Source organism: Fonsecaea erecta (genome assembly GCF_001651985.1).
Source record: "Fonsecaea erecta strain CBS 125763 chromosome Unknown Scaff3, whole genome shotgun sequence".
Taxonomy (NCBI): domain Eukaryota; kingdom Fungi; phylum Ascomycota; class Eurotiomycetes; order Chaetothyriales; family Herpotrichiellaceae; genus Fonsecaea; species Fonsecaea erecta.
Window position 1 is genome coordinate 1256658 of NW_017387246.1, and position 19875 is coordinate 1276532.

The following is a 19875-nucleotide window of genomic DNA, read 5'->3' on the forward strand; positions in this document are numbered from 1 at the left end:
TGACGGCCACGCAAGGCTTCCTGACATGCCACAACAGGTTGCTTGTCTTGCCAATTTCACCTGCTCGGTGTTTGTGTGGTGATTACTCGCAAGTCGTCCGATCCGATTCGGATGCCCAGCAAGTTCTCGAAGTCGGTTCGAGACTAGCGGGCCTGGTAAGACACCTATGGAGGGATTCATTATCAACAATCTGTGTTTTCCACGGAGCCAGCAATTCAGGTTCATCTGGCCTCTATCACTACTGCCGAGTTGAAGCGACGTCCTAGGTAATCGTTTTGCCAGCCACAGGCTTCAGCTTCTATTCTCCTATGAAGACTATTTGACAATGGCTTCTGCTTCTAAGCAGGTGGGGAGCAAGCGCGGATGATCAACAAGCATCTTGAGCTCGAACTGGTGCCAATTTTGCGTGGGATGTAGTTGATACCTTTGATCAGGGGTTGTCTTTTGACACGGATAACCCTCCCATTTTCGATGCACCCGAGTGCCAATGCCATTCATGCGTCCCTCTATCCCCAATAAACAGGTTGGGTATTGGTTTGCTTGATGACCGTGAGATGTGCGCAATCACCTGTATACAGGATGTTTGTTCATGTCCGTCGAGCATCCGACTGACCTTTTTCGCATATCGTGTTGCCATCACTCGTCTTCTGATGGTGTTGCGCATTCGTCGCCCAGGTCTTCACTCTCATCATCATCGTATCCGATCTCTTCGACAGTCTGCTCGCCGTTATTCACCTTCCTCAACTTCTCGGTCCATTGGTTGACCAGTTGCACACTCCCATCTTCGACTTTGTGGAACCACTCCGTCACTGGCATACCGTCAACATACTTTGCGTATTTTCCGCGGCGTGTCATGAGGTTCGTGAGTTGAAAAGACAGCTCTCCCAACGCTACCGTGTGCATGGAGTTGAAGGTCCTGAGAGCGGCGGAGAGTTGTGCATTTGGAGGTCCAGTGACCCACGGGCCAGTTATCAGAGTTGGTCCGGAAAATTCTGGTGGTGTATTGGCAGGTCCAGATGTGGCAGGTCGGGATGGCGCAACCGGCTGACAGTGCTCGTTGTGCTCATCGATGTGGGCCGTGGTACATCCAGTTCCTTGACAGTTGATCAATTTCTTGCCGTGCTTGCAAGTTTTGGGGACGATGATCTCCTCATGGCAGCGAGGACATGGGACAGTCTTTGGGGGTGGGAGGGACTGGTCCTGATTCTGAGTTGCAACTCTGTTGCGGCGGTTCTTCTTCTTGTTTGGAGGCATGGTTGCGAGATGTTGGCGTGGCAAGGAGAGAGAGTGAGAGACAGACAGAGAGAGAGAGAGAGAGAGTGTGTGTGTGTGTGTGATTGAGTGGTGAGTGAGTGAAACAAACTGAGATTGAAGCGGCCCTCTCAGAGATATCTTGAGTTGAGGATGGGAAGGTATGGTCAAAGCAGCTTCACCACGGTTGTTTTGCCAAGTGGACCAAGAACCAGATACGGCGCGGTTGATGAATTTGAGAGATCCCAACTGTGGAAAGTTTCTTCTCGGCGCTGGTATGTATTTGTCGCAAGACACGAAACCATGTTGGACTCTGGCCGCGGCACTGATCGTGGTAGTGCGAAGTATTTCTGGCCCGGGAACTCAGGCCTGCGCGTGGCCATCAAATGACCCATCCACTTCAAAACACAACAGTATTGTCCAAACACTTCTCGACGTCCTCAATCAGTACCTTGGACCAACTCCAGAAGCGACCGAATCGTGGACAGGGTGGCGAGTGTGCCAGCAGTCAGCGTCAGTTTCCCTTCAGGCTCCAACCGTGCCTCTAAAGCACATCAGATCCTGTCAGTGAGAGCACTCTTTTCTTGCCATGTGTCCATGGGCGTATTTCATATTTATAATAAGGCGCATACAGAATACCTTACTCTGCCCCCTCTGCTTGTGAGGGAGCAAGACTCTCTTTGGTGCAGGTCCTCTGGGTAGAGAAAGGACAAGGCTGAAGGTTGCAGAACGTCAACGTTGAGAAACAGGCAGAAGTGGAACCGCTCACCCCCGCGACTGCCCGGAACGGATAATCTTTTAGGGGCCTCAGGCACTAACGGTCTCATGCCCGGGGTCATCATGCATTTAGAGCAGGTGAGCCGGACCGGCCCTCAAGGGTCACTACTCACTAGCCCTACAAGTAAGGTTGGGACACCTTACTCGCACTGGCTGGGCCCCATCATCTGCCAATTGTTTCACGACCGCATCCCAGGCCGCACACCATCTTCCACGTCCCCCTGGCAGGTGGCTGTTCAGGTGATGACCAGTTATTCTTTTCCCATGTCCCCTTAGCACGTACCAAGGCTTTGTTTGCAGGGATATATCATCCGACCGCCATCACCGTCATGGCGCATTCTACTCTTTCGCCGCCGCAGTCCCCCGTCTCCTCCTCAACGTCCCGCGACAGACCTCTCCAAATCAACCGAGCAAACACTGCTCCGGAAAAGATGTCGGTGAATGGGCATTTTGCGTCCGCCGGCCAGAATGGAACCGCGGATTTTGAACATGGTGTCCAAGTCATCGACGAGGACCAGCAGTTCAAGTATGACCCCTGGTTTGGGCTCTAAGAAACCCAGTCTCACTGACCTGTCGCAGCCCGGATCTGGCCAAGTATCTCAGTCACACTGGAGTGTCCCATGCCGGATTCAACTATCATCTCATCTCCGTTTTCGGGTCGCAGTCGACCGGCAAGTCTACTCTTCTAAATGCCCTCTTCCAAACCGATTTCTCCGTCATGTCCGAGTCGGAAAGACGCCAAACTACTAGAGGGATATGGCTGGCAAAAAACAAATCTACAGCGACAGAAATGGCGGACAATATCCTGGTCATGGACGTCGAAGGTACGGATGGTCGGGAAAGAGGCGAAGACCAGGACTTTGAACGCAAAAGTTCTTTATTTGCGTTGGCAACCAGCGAAGTTCTCATGGTCAATATCTGGGAACATCAAGTGGGATTATACCAGGGCGCCAATTTGGGACTGCTAAAGACTGTCTTTGAAGTCAACCTCCAGCTCTTTCTTAAGGACAGAAAATCCACTTCACGGAGCTTGTTATATTTCGTCATTCGAGACTTCCTGGGCACGACTCCCCTACAGAATTTGCGCAACACGTTGATGCAGGACATGGCAAGGATATGGACCAGTTTGTCAAAGCCCCCGGGGTTGGAGAACAGCAGCATTGACGACTACTTCGATTTTGCTTTTGCCGCACTGCCACACAAGCTATATCAACCGGAACAATTTAAGGCTGAGGTAGCGAAGATGGCAACACGGTTCAGAGATGGCCATCGTGACCGCCGAAGAGATGCATTTTTGGGCGAATTTGACGGCGGGATATTTTTGCCAGAATATCACCGACGAATACCAGCAGACGGCTTCTCCCACTATGCCGAGGGTATCTGGGATCAGATTGCGAACAACAAGGACCTCGATCTTCCGACCCAGCAAGAACTTCTCGCCCAATTCAGGTGTGATGAGATCATGAGGGAAGTCATGGTTGCGTTTGACGAAGCGATCACCCCCCGTGAGACAGAACAAGCGGACGCGGCAAGAATGGGTAGAGCCGAACCCATTTCCGGATTGGGTGCTGCCATGAAGGGAGCGCGAGCAGATGGTATCAAGAATTTCGAGACTGAAGCAAGCAGATATCACAAGGGTGTTTATCAGCGAAAACGGACAGAGCTTGAAAGTAAGATTGATACCAGGCTGAAGGCCCTTTTTGCTGGGCAACTCGCGGCCGCGCACAAAGAGGGCGTTCAACGGTTCTCGGATGCAGTCAGTGCCGCTGTCAAGGCTGGGCAGAAGAAAGGGGCATCGTATGATTTCGCCGAAATCGTAACAGAGCAGAAGAAAATTGCGCTCGACAATTTTGCGTCTGTCGGGAAAGAGTCTGCGATCGAGGGATTGCCTTGGTCTGACTACAAACAAGAAATGGCCCTATACCAGAAGGAACTGGACAAGATCTCAGGTCAGCTACGCAGGGACGAAATGCGTCGGCTCGCAACAAGGGTTGAAAGATGGGTCAGAAGCAAACTCAACGACAGCATTGGCTTAGAGTTCAATGCTCTTGGATCTGGCCGCGGTGGCTCTGGTGCTCCCGAACAGGGTGATCGACCACAAGAGCAGGGTATTTGGGACCGGATCTGGTCTTTGTTTGTCGCCACTGTGAAGGATGCTGAGAAGCGCTTCGCCGACCGGGCCGCTTCCTTTGACGCTAGCGCCGAAGAAGTTGAAGTCGGCATCTGGCGTCTCAGAAGGAAATCGTGGGGCGTACTCCGTTCCAAGATTGACGAAGAAATGATGGAAGGTAATCTCTTACTGAAGCTCCGAGAGAACTTCGAGGACAAATTCCGGTACGACGAGGCAGGCGTTCCGCGGATTTGGCGTCCAACCGACGACATCGAGGGTATCTATACCCGAGCTCGAGAAAGCACTCTGACCTTGATTCCTCTCCTTGCTCGCTTCCGGCATTCCGAGACTGGAGCTCCACCACCTCTCGATCGGTGGATCGGACCTACTCCTGCTGCTGCCACGGCAGCCGATGAGGAAGACTTGACTCCCATTGGAGGGGTTGACGAGGAAGAGGGAAAAAGTCTGGAAGAAGAGACGACGGTCCTCAATGAAGCCAAACGGCAGGATTTGACTGTCAGATTCAAAAAGGCCGCTGATGGAGTATATGTCGAAGCCAAGCGTAGTGCGATTGGTGGTATGACACAGGTGCCTCTTTACTTCTACGGTCTCTTGCTGGCGCTGGGTTGGAACGAGATCGTTGCTGGTAAGTTTCACAGTACTGGTCCCGTGACATGGCACTAACATGGCTGCAGTTCTTCGCAATCCTGTTTACTTCATGTTCCTCATATTGATTGCCATCGCTGCCTATGTCACTTACACTCTCAATCTGTGGGGCCCGATGTTCAAAATGGCGAATGCGGCGTCTCAACAAGCTCTGGAGGAAGGCAAGAAGCGGCTTCGAGAATTCCTGGAGGAGAATCCGACGGCAAGGCACGCTGTGGCAATGTCAACTGGCCGAGACGAATACGAAATGAGGGATCTGGATTCCTCTTCCAAGGCGAGGAAAATCAAGACGGACGGCGCCGATGATGAGGATGTTGATGAGATTTAGCACCGCGGGTCAGGGATGTTTTGTGTTCTGTGGTGTGGCACACGTCTGACGGCAGCGCGACTTTTTTGAATATTGCATAGTACAGACTGGACCGGGTCGAGGGTTGGAACATACGACTTGGAATAGAGAACCTATGCAAGACTGTTCAAAAATTGTGGTGTCCGTGCAATAGCCTCCTCACGAGACAAACCTTTTCCAGCCTTGATTGTAATTAGCTTGGATGAAGGCAAAAGCCTAGAAGCCTAGAATTGGGATGTAGTCGAGGTACGGGAATGGGGGTTCATACGAGTGCCAGTCACCTACTTAAGCGGAACTAGGCGTAGCTAGAGGCACCGAAAGAGCCGCACCCAGTCAGCAGTAGGGGTGGTCAGCACCAGTCACTTGGGACGTTCAAGAGGATGGGGCTGCAGATGGGTGCGGGGGAGGCTTACTGGCCCCATGAAGCCTGTTTATTCGCTGCCTGCTAACCCCCAGCGCCCCCCGACCTTATCGCCGCAGGGCCGGCTAGCGATAAGGTTGCTGTGCAGGTGATGGCGCCTCCCTGCCGGGAATGCGTATGACACCATCTGTCCCTGTTGATCGCAACTTGGCCGCATGTTCCAGATCTGTGCTCCTATATCAACTGCTTCCGCCAAAGAGCTCCTACAAGCTGCTTCATTCTCATCTCCCATCCTCCCCCAAAGCCACATCTCACCATGGTCCGCAAAACGTCCTCTGGCTTTTTCTCGTCCATCCATGAGGACATGCCACTTCATGTGTCAAGGGGCTATGACCGAATAGTCCAGCATACAGCCTACCCGCCCTCCTCGGCACCTCCCAGCCCTGAAAAGAAGAACTTCTATCCGGAAAGATATACCCAGCCGTACCTGGACTTTATGACCCAGAACCCTACCATATTCCATGCCGTCGAGTATTTTACAGCGGAGTTAGACAAGGCTGGTTATGTGTATCTCTCGGAGCGTGAACAGTGGAAGATCAAGCCGGGTGGAAAATACTACACGAAGCGAAACGGCAGTGCATTCATTGCCTTTGCCGTCGGGAAAGACTACAAGGCTGGAAATGGTGTTGGAATAGTCGCCGGTCATATCGATGCACTTACCGCAAAGGTCAAGCCGGTTCCAAAGCTGCAGACGAAAGCCGGGTATGTTCAGCTCGGCGTCGCTCCCTACGCTCAGGGGATGAATATGACTTGGTGGGACCGAGACTTGGGTATCGGCGGCAAGGTGCTTGTCAAGAACGACAATGGAAAGATAGAAGAAAAGCTCGTCAAACTGGACTGGCCCATTGCAAGGATACCAACACTGGCACCTCATTTTGGGGCAGCTGCTCAGGGGCCGTTTAACCTAGAAACCAACATGGTTCCCATCATCGGGCTTGACAACTCAGACATTTCGGGAAAGGAGCTGCCTTCTCTGAAGCTGCCTGCTGGAACATTTGTCGCAAAACAACCAGAACGCCTCGTGCGGGCGATTGCAGGACAACTGGGTATCAAGGAGTACACTTCCATCGTCAATTGGGAATTAGAGCTTTTCGACATTCAGCCCGCCCAGCTTGGTGGCCTGGACAAGGAGTTCATCTTTGCAGGCAGGATCGACGACAAGCTGTGCTGCTTTGCTGCTATCCATGGGCTGCTTTCCTCCCCCGATGACGCTTCCCCTGGTATCGTCAAAATGATTGGGTGTTTCGACGACGAAGAAGTGGGAAGCTTCTTAAGACAAGGTGCACGATCCAACTTCATGCCCAGCGTCATCTCGAGGATCTGTGAAGCTCTCAACGACTACTGTGGGCCCAACCTCATCAATCAGACGCTCGCAAACTCGTTCCTTGTCTCTTCTGATGTGATTCACGCCGTCAACCCCAACTTCCTCTACGCATATCTGGAGAATCACGCGCCTCGCTTGAACGTTGGAGTGGCCGTCTCTGCGGACCCTAATGGGCACATGACAACTGACAGCGTCTCGACTGCCCTGTTGTCCCGAATTGCCGAGAAATGTGGCAGCACGTTGCAATTGTTTCAAATTCGCAACGACAGTCGAAGCGGTGGCACCATTGGACCCATGACTAGGTACGTTTCTCCAAAGACCAATCCAGAGTTATGGACACTAACTATATGCCTCTTAAAGCTCGAGATTAGGCTGTCGCGCAATCGACTGCGGCATCCCGCAGTTATCAATGCATTCTATCCGTGCAACCACAGGCTCGCTCGACCCTGGTCTCGGGGTGCAGCTGTATAAAGGCTTCTTCGATCATTATGAGGAGGTCGATGCTGAATTTGCCGAATAGAATGCGCACGGTGATCGGACCGGATGTAACAATACCGCGCCATATAGACACTAGACGGTCTGAATATTGTTTCAATAGAGAATTCATTCCATTCCATTCCGATTCGTCTGCTTTGAACCAAGCCAAACTTCCGTGCAAGGCTTTCGAAACCAATCAGGCAGCGTCAGATTGGATCCTTTGTGCCCGGTTTCTTGACTTGATCCTTTATCAAGAATATTAGACAGCCACGGCGCCGTTGAAAGCAGGTTGTTTCAATCTTTCTTTGTGTCAAATGTTCTGAATGTGTCTTCATTCTTTGTTTCATCAACAAGGAGAGGGCTCTCCCTACACGTCCTTCGTTCGGCACAAAGAACTGGGTCTATGCTTTCTCTGATGGTCAAAGGACTTGTTACTTGATATATGTATGAGAGAGGTGCGCACCCGTGGGAGCATCGATCTTGTACCATTAACAGGATCATTGCGTTGGACACATTAAGCCAAGCTCTGCCAACCACTCAGCTACCTTCCTACAAGAGAATCACACAAGCAAACAGGTCGAGTCTGCCTACTAATATCTTTTAGCAGCCTTCAAGTCATACACTATGGCCTCCTCGGCTACAGTCTCCCCACAGCCCGAACCGTCCTTGGAGCAACGTCTTGACCTCTCACTCCTTCTCCTTGCAATTTCCAGAGGAATTGACCTCAATGCAGTAAGTACCGCCAAGTGGAGGGATTATGAGGCGTGGCTGATGAGCCTGCCTGAAGGAGAAATTCCGTCAGAATCTGAAATTAACTTCAACTTTCGAACAGATGCCTTCAGTCATCCAGACGAGCTAACCATGGATATTGTCCTCGGGGATGCGTTGCAGTACCTACAGATCCGGGAACTTGGCTGCCTCGCCAGTCGCAAAGTACGAGGATATTCTCATGAAGAACTCGTTGCGTCCCTCCAGAGGCTTCTGGAGTTGTCACAGCCCTGGCCAGCGAAATTTCCAAGTGTGCTAGGGGCGTCGCCCATCGCAGAGGACATGGATTACGTCTTGTTTCAACATGCCCTCAAGTTGGCTATTGCGCAGCTGGAGCAAGGTGTTTTGCCGATCGAGCCACTGGCCATGAACAATCCCTTCGGTGACACTTGGGCAAACTATCTCGATGCTGCCTTAGCACGAGAACGTGCACGAAATGATCGATCTCTCAGGAGCGAAGATAGGGGGCTTCTTCAGAACGACAAAACCGCGGTAAGTCTCCCCCAGATCCCGCCCCAAGCGACAGGCTTTTCAACCCCAATCTACGTGAGGAGGTCTCCCAGTGCTATCTCAGCTGTTTTTGCAACGACGCATTCGCAGACTCCATCCTCGGGGACCAGCGGTTGTTCTATCACACCCAGCGAAAGCGTCTCGCAAGTCCGGAATGATCAGACCAGCACGTGCAGGTACCTCCGCAGACCTGGATACATTTCCATGGTTTTTGACCATTCGCTGCAGGAAACGGCAATTTCGCCTCAGCCGGTTCGTCAACAACAGGGGATAGAGATCGAGGGAAGTGGAATGTCGCAGACAGTAGCGGCTGAGCAGCAAGAGCAAGAAGGAATGGACGTGGCTCTAGGGAGGGTCGAGGCCGTGATCGATCAGTGGCTACAGGAAGAATCAGGTGAGCCGCGTACCCGTCAATAGAACTGTGATGATCAGGAGTAGCAGCCTCGTCGCAGCGACCCCTTGCCAAGCCTTCCTTGATAGAAGGAATCTTTCCCTTTTCCGAGGCACACGACGTTGGCTACTTCTAATCAAAAAATTCAAGCTTCCAAGGCTATTAGCAATCGAAATAGCTTGTTTCCGACTTCTATGGTTGATCTAAGTCTCTTACTTAAGGTCAAGAGCTCCTTCCAGGGCCGAGGATCTGTTCATGATCGATATTGCCCTGGCTGCTTGCAGCTCGCCAGAGGCTGGCCGACGTTGCCCAATTCTAATGAGACTTCGTCAATCCCAGAAACTATGCAATGTCTCCCAGACACCTGTGGCTCTTATACTCGGCGAGTCCATGAACCTTCGGCTGGTCTTCGACATGATCACGACCAACCCCAACCTCGTCCGCGAGCTCTGCGGGGGAGATTATATTTGCCTAGGACAGACTAGGGTCGTGGTATCACCGGCCCTCGACGATGCGCCTACTTCCTTGGTCTTCGATCACTTGCCCCAATATGGAGAAACAAGACCCATGGGGCCTCTTCCAGACACTACCGGTCTGCGAAAGCAAGGTGGGCAAGTCGGCCAAGTCCCGGCGGGCAAGACAGCGGCATCGCCCTAGTCCACCGTCCCCCGCAGGAGTTTTACTCTCTCTCTCTCCGAGGTTATATGCCCAACAGAATGAAGAAGCTCTCCCGGCTGTATGTACTCACGGCAGAATACGAACACGAGGTACTTTTGCTCTCGGCACCCTTCAACCTCCCAATCAATGCGATCGCCGAAAGTTTCTTGGCTACATCCCATCGGCTGATCGACTTCATATCTCAGGCAGACTCATCACCTCTTCATATTTCCCGAGCTTACATTCTCACGTTTTCATAGACAGTCGGTGGTCCCCGCACTTTCCCCAGGTCCATGGCGACGAACCTGGCAATGGGCCAAGGTGAGCAACGTGGGGGGCCAAGGATTTCTCCTCTCAAGCGAAGTCATCGGACTGGAGTACCACATGTGGGTGACATGTAAGTAACCAATTGCTCGATCGTCACCCACCGTCGATCAACAGATATGGATAGAGCCCAGCCTTGGCTTCTGCTTGACACGCGCTGCCAACACTTTATACCGCCACAATCCCGCTTGACGTTCAATTTTGAATCCAGATATCCTCGGAAAACTGAAGATGTCGATACTTGGCGAATAGGGCAAAATCCGATGGATAACCGAAGACATGGACATGGATTGCCGAACACTGTCCAGAACGAAGGATTTAAATGTCTGCTTGGCCTGGCTCCGGGTTGGGGTGCCTGTCACAATCAGCTTTTGTGTCCTGAGGGTGATTTCAGTTCTTGGGATCTCTCTTCAGCAGGCTTACACGTGTCACACTCAAGTCTTCATTCTATCTCGTGACAATTCCTCGAGACACCATGGCGGATGTGGAGAAACCAGAAGCCATACAGGCTGAGGCGACGCCCAAGAACACGGAAGATGCAGTATCTGAGCTCAAAAAGACCCTCACAGTCGACACAATTCACAACGATGAGGCGATGAAAGTTCTTGCTAATTACACTGGCGAGGAAACGTGGGACGAGAAGGAGGAAAAGAAAGTCCAGAGGAAGATCGATCGCCGGCTGCTTCCCATCCTCTGCGCCACGTACGGGCTACAGTATTATGACAAGGCCATGCTCTCGCAAGCGGTATGTGAGACAGACTGAAATTCCCTTTGACTGGATCTCCCTGGACTCAACCAGATGTTCATAGGCACTTTTCGGGCTCCGCACTGATCTCAACCTCAGCGTGGGCAACCGCTATTCTTTCTCCGCGTCCATCTTCTATCTGGGCTTCATCGTTGGTGCATACCCTGCCATCGTCATGGCCCAACGCTTCCCCATTGAGCGGGTTGCTTCAGGTATCGTCTGCGTCTGGGGTATTTGCTTGATGTGCACTGCGGCCTGCCACAACTGGCAGAGCCTCTACGCCCAGCGATTTTTCTTGGGCTTTTTGGAGTCCGGAATCAGTCCGATGTTCATGTTGGTCGTGGGACAGTTTTACAAGAAAAACGAGCAGGCGTTGCGGATGGGGTAAGTTGCTATTTTTCGCACCTGTATTATACCTTGTTTGTGGTTGATACTGATGTCTGATTGTCCTTAAAGAGCCTGGTACTGTTGCACCGGTTACGTCTCGATTGTCTCTCCCCTGATCAACTATGGCCTCGGCCACATCAAGGGTTCTCTCTCTCCCTGGCGCTACATGTACTTAGTAGCAGGAGCTCTCACCATAATTTGGTCCGTGGTCATCCTCTTCTTCATGCCTCCTGACCCGATTCGGGCACGGGGCTTCACCGAACGGGAACGATACATCGCCGTGGCCCGCCTGCGGATCAACAACGCGGGCGTCCGCAACACTCACTTCAAAGTGGAACAACTCTGGGAACTCCTGCTCGACGTGAAATTCTGGATAATTTTCAGCATGGCGTTCCTCGTCATGATTGCGAATGGACCCGTGTCGACCTTTACCCCGATCATCATTGCCAGTTTCGGATTCAACACGCTGAACTCGCTGCTGCTGGTCATGCCCGCGGGCGCGATCATCGGGACCATCGAATGGGTGGCACCGTACATTGCGTACAAGTTCCCCGGCATGAGAGCGTACCTGGTAACCATCTGCGAGATGGGCACGATCTTGGCCAGTCTCCTGCTTTGGCTGTTGCCGAGAGACTCCACCGGCGGGTTGCTGTTTGGGGCGTACATCCTGGCCAGCTTTGGAGGCGGCTATGCCGTGATGATGGGCATGCAGATTGCCAACACAGCCGGGTATACGAAGCGGAGTCTGGCGAGTTCGGGCATCTTCGTAGGCTATTGTCTGGGTATGTTTCCCCTTTCCCCTTCCTGGTCTCATCTCCCAAATTCATGGTTTTGCCCAATGGTCCCGTAATTCGCATCACGCTCGACACGACACAATATTCTAACTCTGCGGCCCCAGGCAACTTCGTCGGACCACTCCTCTTCAAACCCGAGGACGCCCCCGTTTACGCACCCGGCTTTATCGCCGTGGTCATCACCTCGGCGGTCGCTGCCGTTCTGTCCATCGTGTACCGACTCATCTGCGTCTGGGAGAACAAGAAGCGGGACAAGGCGGGCACAATGGAGGCGTTCGAACACGCTTACGAGGACGATTTGACGGACAAGAAGGTATGTGCCGTCTGGCCACGTTCATGCCCACGAGCAGTCTCCCGTCCTTTCCTTTCTCCCTGGCTGTTGCGATGCGGAATTTATCATTTTCCTCATCACTCTCTGCACCGGCTTTTTATTTGTTTAGCAAAAAACGAACATTTTTGACAACTGACGCTCGAATGCTGCAGAATCCGCAATTCAGATACACGCTTTAAGCATCGGAGAGTCCTTCCCGGTAGAATTGATATGCTAGACGCACTCGCATGGTAGCTTGGATACATGTATATATGTCCGTATTTGACGCCTCGCTGCTCGAACTTGGTTGCTTCCCGGCAGGCACACTTCTCACCTGGTCAGCCTACCTAAAATAGCACCCAGCGAGATAGATATGACGGTATGACCGGACAGCTCCTTGACGAGCAGCCACCTATAGAATTCTTCCCGACGGCACTGGCAGAAAGGCTCACGCTTGGGAATTCGCATAGGAAAATTTTAGTTCATCACGGGTTTCTCAGCCCTTGTCCTGCCTCTGCGTATCGGCTTGAAGGGGTTCCGCCCGCTACAACCTGCGGCAGGGGAGAAGAACTCGGAATCAGGAGCTAGGATATCGGAGAGCTTAGTAAGAAGACACAGGCTACATAGGTTTGATGGGGTTTTTCTGATACACTATCATGATAGAGAGCTATTAAAAATTCTGATGTCTCCATTGTTGAAATGGAAGTTCCAGATAACCAAGGGGTCGCCAACGTGTGAGGACACCACTACTGACGCTACGAGAGAAACATCACCCTGGCTCGTATATTGGTTTGTTGCAACCTAGTCTAGCATTTCACCCTTCTCGAACCGACCTACAACAAAATCTCCCAGTTCATGGCCGCGTAAGCGTCCTTGACTGTAGTCAAGTCGCTCTGCTTGATGCCGAGCTCCTTCCGGGTCAGCAGGCTTTCTTCACCACTCCAGCTGCGATCCCTCAATTCGCTCCACATGGCCATCATGACACCCATCTCCAGCCCGAAGCCCGGCCAGATGGCACTGAAATCCTCCAGCGGTGTTTGGACGTACTGGGAGGGTTTGCCCGTGACGGCCGACCAGTCGCTCAGCAGTTTGCCGGCCGTGGTGTCTTCGCTGTCGGCGAGGACGAAGCGGCCCTGCGGACGCAGCGTGAGGGCCGGCTGCTTGAGCACGGACAGCGCGAACACCCCGATGTTCTTGTGCGGGTCGCCGATGGCCTTGATGGGGGTGTCGCGCGTGGCGGGCGAGAGCTGGATATACGTGTTGGCGGTTTTCTGGAGTCGGCCCCTCTTGGTCAGTAATCTGGGGGAAATTAGGGTCCCCAGTGTCCCAGGCAGACAGACTGGGGGCTGGGAGGAGGTTGTGACTTACCAAGAGATTCGGAGTGAATATTGGGTAGGCAAGGTTGTTCCCGTACCAGGTGATCCAGAGGAATGTGGTCTTGGAGAGCAAGGCCTGATCGGAGCGGATGTAGTCGTCGATGCGGTTCTTGCCTTCAAAATGCGGCACAATATATTTGCCGTTCGTCAGCTTCTTGCCGTTGGGGAGCGTGCTCCAGATGTAGTGTTCCAGGGTAGCAGTCCTCGAGGCGGCTCTAGCCATGTTGATGCCCTGGGTGACTTCGATCTCAATAGCCTTTTCGGGACCGTGGGCGACGAATGGCTCAAAGAAGTCGGTCATGGCGAAGATGGCGTGCGAGCCCTATAGAAGTGCAAATGGTTAGCTGTCACGAACAGGCATCAAGAGGAATGGGCCAGGTACTTCAAAAGCTTTAATCAGCGATTCCTGGTCATTGATATCAGCCTTGACAACTTCAACGCCTCGCCGGGCTAAGGCGGCCGCTTTCTCGCTGTTTGGATTGCGGGTCAGGCCTCTGATCTTGTAGCTGCCGTCTTCTAGTGCGGCATTGATGAGAGAGAGGCCTTGCGTGCCTGTGGCACCCACAACCGTCAAAAGCGTGACCATGTTGTTTGAACAAAAGGGTCGTTATGGATTGGAGGATATTGACAGTGTTTGCTTTGAAGTGAAGAGAGCCTTGAATGTATCTGCTTGATCTTGGTTGACTGAAAACTTGATCTTTCTACCTCTATCAGCTCGAGCAGCGGGATACTTATACCTCTGATGCCTCGTATTCACCTCCTGTTTGCACTCGACGCTACTGTGTAGCTATGTATGCCATAATGCTGTCGACCTGCTTGGCCCGTCAACAGGTTCTACGAAGAACACTAGAGATGAATAATAGAAGAATATTTTGGCAAGATTTCGGCCGTTTCTGCTGAGAACTTGATGAGGTTGTCCCTGGCAGCCCTACCGCAGGGGTGTGTTGGAATGCGCCATTACTAATGAGCACAGTCAAGCCGTGTAGGCTTCAGGACAGCCAGGCCCTGGGAGAGAATGAAGACACGACGTAAACACATCTGGAGAGAGAACCTAAGCAAAAGTGGTAAAAGGTAGATGTAATACTCGTATATACAACCCATTTCACCTTTTGCGGACCCGCATACCTGTCTATGATTGGTCCAGCAATAGTGCTGTCATGACGCACTCGCCAAGATTTGCTGACACAAATCAACTACGCTACTTCAGGTAATCTCGCCGCTTGAATGGCAAATGGTGGTCACGTGCTCAAGATCCTAGTTTCCAGACGTCTCCGCGGCCTAATGATCACGACGGACCCAAAGTTCGTGTCTCCGAGGAAGTTATTAGAGCAGCCAGAGATTCATTTCGCTATATGTTTCACCTCCAACAAACAACGACGTGACATCACCCAACCACAGTGCGACGCATTATTCATCCCACCTGCCCCTCTTCGAGCTATCGTTGATCGTCGTCTATAGTAGCGTTCAGACATCTCTGCCTTCGCGATGGCTGCGAGTGTGGCCTCCAAGCGCCTCTTCCAGGAGTACAAGTCCCTCCTGACCAATCCGCCCGATGGCATCACCGCCGGTCCAGTGAGCGAGGATGACCTCTTCGTGTGGGAGGCTCTGATCCAAGGGCCGGAAGGCACACCTTTCGAGGGCGGCATCTTCCCCGCAGAACTCAAGTTTCCCAAAGACTATCCTCTGAACCCGCCCAAGATGAAGTTCCTCGGCGAGATCTGGCATCCCAATGGTGAGACGAATACATTCATACTCGCAGAAGAGCGCCTCGATTAACTGAAAGCAGTCTACACCAACGGCGAAGTCTGCATTTCCATCCTGCATCCCCCCGGCGACGACCCGAACCACTACGAGAGTGCCTCTGAGAGATGGTCACCGATTCAAAGCGTGGAGAAGATCTTGATATCTGTCATGTCAATGCTGGCCGAGCCGAACGATGAAAGCCCGGCGAACGTGGAGGCAGCAAAAATGTGGAGAGAACGACGGCCCGATTTTGAGAAGAAGGTGAGAGAAGGAGTGCGGCGGTCACTAGGATTATGAGTTCAGCATCCTGGCTATTCGGCCACCACCTTCAGTCTTCATGTCCTACAACAGAGCTGTTGCATCAACCTTCCTGTCAACCAGTCCTCAAGGCCACCTCGCCCCTCATCCAAGCTTTGAATCTCGGCCTTTTGGTTCAACATAAGCATCCGCTGGACTTCAGTGACCGCCTCTTGCAGACCTGGTAGAGCTGTGCCTGCTTGATCATACCACTCCTGGCTCGCCAGCAATCCGATGGCTGTCATTCGGTCACGTTTCGACAACCGCATAAATGAGCTGCCAGTATCTCGACTCGAAACAACATCTTCTGCCTTAAGGCCTACCCATCTTAGCTCTGGGATATTGCAACCGTGCTCTTGCGCCAAGTTCTTCGATCCGTACAGGTAACACTTCAAAATCCCGACGCCGTCTGGATCCCAATCGAACAAGCCAAATACTGGGGTAGAGGACGGAGAGTGATCGAGAAGCTGGCGTACGAAATATCGAGTGGCTATGTCAGGGTATCCTTTGGCCTGGGGAACAATCAGTGCTGCAATGATCTTGGCTTGGAAGGGGCTACTGAACGGTAACAAGAAGGCCTGGGCCGATGATTGGGTTCCGATGGAATTCCCTCTCGACCAGGGCATTGAATGTCGCCTGCCTTGTTGTCAGCAAAGCCATCTTCAGCAGGATGCCTCAACAGACTTCTTTCTCTATGACAAGGATCCAGTTGACATGTCCTATGGCGGTCAACGGAGTGTTTACACAGATGGTCTGGATGACTGGCGCATGCTCGCTGGGGCGAGGGTCACAGAGTCCTGCAACGAGGCCCTTCGGGCTTGCGACCTGAGCGAACAGAGTGAGAAGTGAAAGTTACAACGTGGAATGACAGTCCCCATACGACGTTTAGGTCTCGTCTCGTCACCTGGCAAGTGTGGGCGATGTCATCGACATATCGATCCACTGTTTCCTGGTTCTTGAAAAGACCAACATCGTGGTAGTAGATGTCTCTGCGTTCGAGTCAGCGGCCATTCGTTCCGGGATTCCTAACAATGACTGACCTCTTTGTAATGGTGACACCTTGCCTAATTGCAACATATATCTCACGCAATATGCGCCCAACACATGCTCACCGAGAGATCAGAGCCAATGTGTGCCACAAGCACCTACCACTTACCGAACCTCCACGCTTCGGCCTTGTTCTGGCCCGGAAAGTGATATTTGACTTCTCGAGACTCGATGTGCCAATTCAAATGCGTTGGATCGTCTTCAGCAAAGTAAGGTTTCATTGCCACAATTCGTTTCAGCACGATGACCGGCTTGCCATGGCCCGACGACTGTCTGATTTCTTGTAAAATGGCATTGAAGGTTGCCTCGATGTAGTCAAGGACGAGCTGGTTGGCGGTGGTGATGGCTGGTTGATAGAGTGGAGAATCCTGTAAGGATCCATGGCTTGACATCGCTTAGTAGGCTGTGCACCGTACGAGGTATGTCACGCATACTCTGGTCGTGGTTGGTGCACTTGAGGATTGAGTTGTCAGACTGCGCTTCGGGGAGCATGTGGTAGACCTCGACTCCACGCCCATCAGTTTCCCCGCGTGGCTCAGAACACAATAATGATGCAGGCACAATCTTCACTAGCCCCAACAACGGCCAGCCAATCGCCTCAGAACGAGTTTCTGCATCGCCTGTCGATCCTCCGAGTGGCCTTATTTTTCGTCGATCTCGCCAATTTTTGTCGGTGTACCTGAACCGGTGAGCCAGAGTTAAGGGTCGACCGTGTTTCGTGCATCCCCTTTCGTTGTAAGCAGGTCCCATCTGTTGGAACCATGTCCAGTCCGTTTTAGAGACTTTTATTGAACATGGTACAGACTCGACAGACCTCTCAAAAGTTGGCAGGCCGCGTCGCCAATGGCCATGCTAACGGAACCGCCAATGGCCACCTCAATGGCCACGCCGTATCCTCAAGCGTCGAGCAAATAGATCGATCCAGATGGCGACTGCTCAATGAATCAGGTCGGCACACTTGGCACTACCTCAAGACCGACAAAGAGGTTGCGGAATGGCCGCAGTCGGCCGCAGACAAGTATTATCTAGGGCTGCCGACTGTAGGTGCAATATCTGGAGAGCGTTTCAACGTTTGCTGACAAGCCTAGGATCTCCCTGACCTCCCTCCTGCCTCGAGACCGTCTGAATCGATAGACAACTGCTTGAGCTTCTATTCGCAACTGCAGCTGCCTCCTGGCAACTGGGCTTGCGAGTATGGCGGCCCCCTCTTTCTGATGCCCGGCATCGTATGCTGCTGGTACGCGACTGGAACGCACATCCCGCTAGAATATAAGATTGAGATGAAAAACTATCTCTTCGCAAGGCAAAATAAGGATGGCGGGTGGGGATTGCACGTCGAGGGTCACAGTTCTGTTTTTGGGACAGCCATGAATTACACCGTCCTACGAATACTGGGCGCCAGCGAGGAAGACCCAAGAATGATCAAAGCAAGAGGAAAACTTCATGCAATGGGCGGGGCAACCAATGGTCCTCACTGGGCCAAATTCTGGCTCAGCGTCTTGGGAGTGACCCGTTGGGAGATTGTCAACCCAGTTCCTCCTGAACTGTGGCTATTGCCCGACTGGGTACCTATTGCTCCCTGGCGGTGGTGGGTTCACATGCGCCAGGTGTTTCTCCCCATGTCCTACGTCTGGTCGAAGAAGTTCACAGCTCCTGAAACCGATCTCGTTCGATCCTTGCGACAAGAACTGTTCGTGCAGCCTTACGAGTCCATTGATTTTGGGTCACATCGTAATTCGATTGCCCCTGAAGACAACTACCATCCAAAGTCTTGGCTGCTAAATCTGATAATGTGGCTCCTAGTGTGGATTTGGATCCCTTTTCTGAGAACAAGATCACTCGTCGAGAAAGCTGAAGCTTGGGTTTGGCGACTGGTCGAGTACGAAGACCACAACACGGACTATGCAGACCTGGCCCCAGTCAACGCCCCCATGAACACACTCTGCTGCTTTATCAAAGAAGGGCCTGAAAGCTACTCGTTTAAACGACACCTTTACCGCCTTGAAGAATATCTCTGGGTCAATAAAGAAGGGATGCTCGTGAACGGGACCAATGGCGTGCAAGTTTGGGACACGGCATTCAGCATCCAAGCTTGTGTTGAAGCTGGCTTGGCCAACTCGGCCAAGTGGAAACCCATGCTCACCAAAGCATTGCAATACTTGGAATCTGAGCAGATCCGTGACGAGGTCCCCGACCGAGAGACATGCTACCGCCAGTCACGCAAGGGCGCGTGGCCGTTCAGCACCAAACTGCAAGGCTACACCGTTTCGGATTGCACAAGTGAGGCTCTCCGTGTTGTCCTTCTTCTCCAGAATGGCCACGGCTACCAACCCTTGATTGATGAGTCTCGCATTTGCGATGCGGTTGACGTGCTGTTGAGCATGCAGAACAAACATACCGGGGGCTTTGCCAGCTATGAGCCCCAACGTGGGTCAGAGTACCTCGAGATGCTCAATGCGGCTGAAGTCTTTGGGCGTATCATGGTGGAGTACGACTACCCCGAATGTACAACGGCCGTGGTCACAGTCTTGTCGCTGTTCCAGAAATTCTATCCAAACTACCGTACGGATGAGATAAAATTGGTCAAGGAGTCTGCGTTGCAGTACATCCGTCGGGCCCAAAGGAACGACGGATCTTGGTACGGCAGTTGGGGTATCTGCTTCACCTATGCAGCCATGTTTGCCCTTGAATCCTTGTCTTCAGTGGGCGAATCATATTCCAACTCGCCTCGTGTCAAGAAAGCTTGTGAATTCCTCATCTCGCATCAAATGCCCGATGGCGGCTGGGGCGAGAGCTATCGCGCCTCAGAACTCAAAGTGTGGGTTGACCATGAAAAATCGCAGGTGGTGCAGACCTGTTGGGCCGTCATTGCGCTGATTTATGCTGGATATCCTGACCAAGAGCCGCTCAAAAGGGCGATCAAAATGATTATGGCTAGACAGCAAAGGAACGGCGAATGGCTGCAAGAGGCCATCGAAGGGGTGTTCAATTGCAGCTGCATGATCACATATCCGAATTACAAGTTTTATTTTCCCGTCAAGGCGATGGGTATGTATAAAGCCAGATGGGGAGACGACAAGTTACTTTGAAATCAATCATCACCATCGTTTGTACGGCGTTCAAAGAAGTCGTAGCACAAAGATCCTCATTGACA

General features: G+C 52.3%; 9 protein-coding genes across 9 annotated transcripts; 6 read left to right on the plus strand and 3 right to left on the minus strand.

The window, feature by feature from the left end:
• Nucleotides 1–636: 636 nt before the first annotated feature.
• Nucleotides 637–1254, minus strand: AYL99_03698 (hypothetical protein; the record flags this gene model as incomplete). Its single annotated transcript, XM_018835212.1, has 1 exon — nt 637–1254. One exon carries the CDS (start codon nt 1252–1254, stop codon nt 637–639), a length of 618 nt encoding a protein of 205 aa, XP_018694862.1.
• Nucleotides 1255–2357: 1103 nt separating this feature from the next.
• Nucleotides 2358–5132, plus strand: AYL99_03699 (protein sey1; the record flags this gene model as incomplete). Its single annotated transcript, XM_018835213.1, has 3 exons — nt 2358–2554; nt 2608–4784; nt 4834–5132. The coding sequence occupies 3 exons, from the start codon at nt 2358–2360 to the stop codon at nt 5130–5132; spliced, it is 2673 nt and encodes an 890-aa protein (XP_018694863.1).
• Nucleotides 5133–5827: 695 nt separating this feature from the next.
• AYL99_03700 (hypothetical protein) lies at nt 5828–7415 on the plus strand (the record flags this gene model as incomplete). Its single annotated transcript, XM_018835214.1, has 2 exons — nt 5828–7197; nt 7256–7415. The coding sequence occupies 2 exons, from the start codon at nt 5828–5830 to the stop codon at nt 7413–7415; spliced, it is 1530 nt and encodes a 509-aa protein (XP_018694864.1).
• A 581-nt stretch (nt 7416–7996) lies between these two features.
• Nucleotides 7997–9067, plus strand: AYL99_03701 (hypothetical protein; the record flags this gene model as incomplete). The annotated part of the gene is made up of 1 exon (XM_018835215.1): nt 7997–9067. The coding sequence occupies one exon, from the start codon at nt 7997–7999 to the stop codon at nt 9065–9067; it is 1071 nt and encodes a 356-aa protein (XP_018694865.1).
• Nucleotides 9068–10497: 1430 nt separating this feature from the next.
• AYL99_03702 (hypothetical protein) lies at nt 10498–12458 on the plus strand (the record flags this gene model as incomplete). The annotated part of the gene is made up of 5 exons (XM_018835216.1): nt 10498–10767; nt 10832–11151; nt 11224–11936; nt 12053–12261; nt 12432–12458. 5 exons carry the CDS (start codon nt 10498–10500, stop codon nt 12456–12458), a joined length of 1539 nt encoding a protein of 512 aa, XP_018694866.1.
• A 633-nt stretch (nt 12459–13091) lies between these two features.
• On the minus strand, nt 13092–14220 carry AYL99_03703 (hypothetical protein; the record flags this gene model as incomplete). Its single annotated transcript, XM_018835217.1, has 3 exons — nt 13092–13529; nt 13627–13956; nt 14017–14220. The coding sequence occupies 3 exons, from the start codon at nt 14218–14220 to the stop codon at nt 13092–13094; spliced, it is 972 nt and encodes a 323-aa protein (XP_018694867.1).
• Nucleotides 14221–15119: 899 nt separating this feature from the next.
• AYL99_03704 (hypothetical protein) lies at nt 15120–15674 on the plus strand (the record flags this gene model as incomplete). The annotated part of the gene is made up of 2 exons (XM_018835218.1): nt 15120–15366; nt 15421–15674. 2 exons carry the CDS (start codon nt 15120–15122, stop codon nt 15672–15674), a joined length of 501 nt encoding a protein of 166 aa, XP_018694868.1.
• A 38-nt stretch (nt 15675–15712) lies between these two features.
• On the minus strand, nt 15713–17113 carry AYL99_03705 (hypothetical protein; the record flags this gene model as incomplete). Its single annotated transcript, XM_018835219.1, has 6 exons — nt 15713–16186; nt 16239–16310; nt 16359–16499; nt 16555–16663; nt 16715–16781; nt 16831–17113. 6 exons carry the CDS (start codon nt 17111–17113, stop codon nt 15713–15715), a joined length of 1146 nt encoding a protein of 381 aa, XP_018694869.1.
• Nucleotides 17114–17515: 402 nt separating this feature from the next.
• AYL99_03706 (lanosterol synthase) lies at nt 17516–19810 on the plus strand (the record flags this gene model as incomplete). The annotated part of the gene is made up of 2 exons (XM_018835220.1): nt 17516–17761; nt 17810–19810. 2 exons carry the CDS (start codon nt 17516–17518, stop codon nt 19808–19810), a joined length of 2247 nt encoding a protein of 748 aa, XP_018694870.1.
• Nucleotides 19811–19875: the final 65 nt, after the last annotated feature.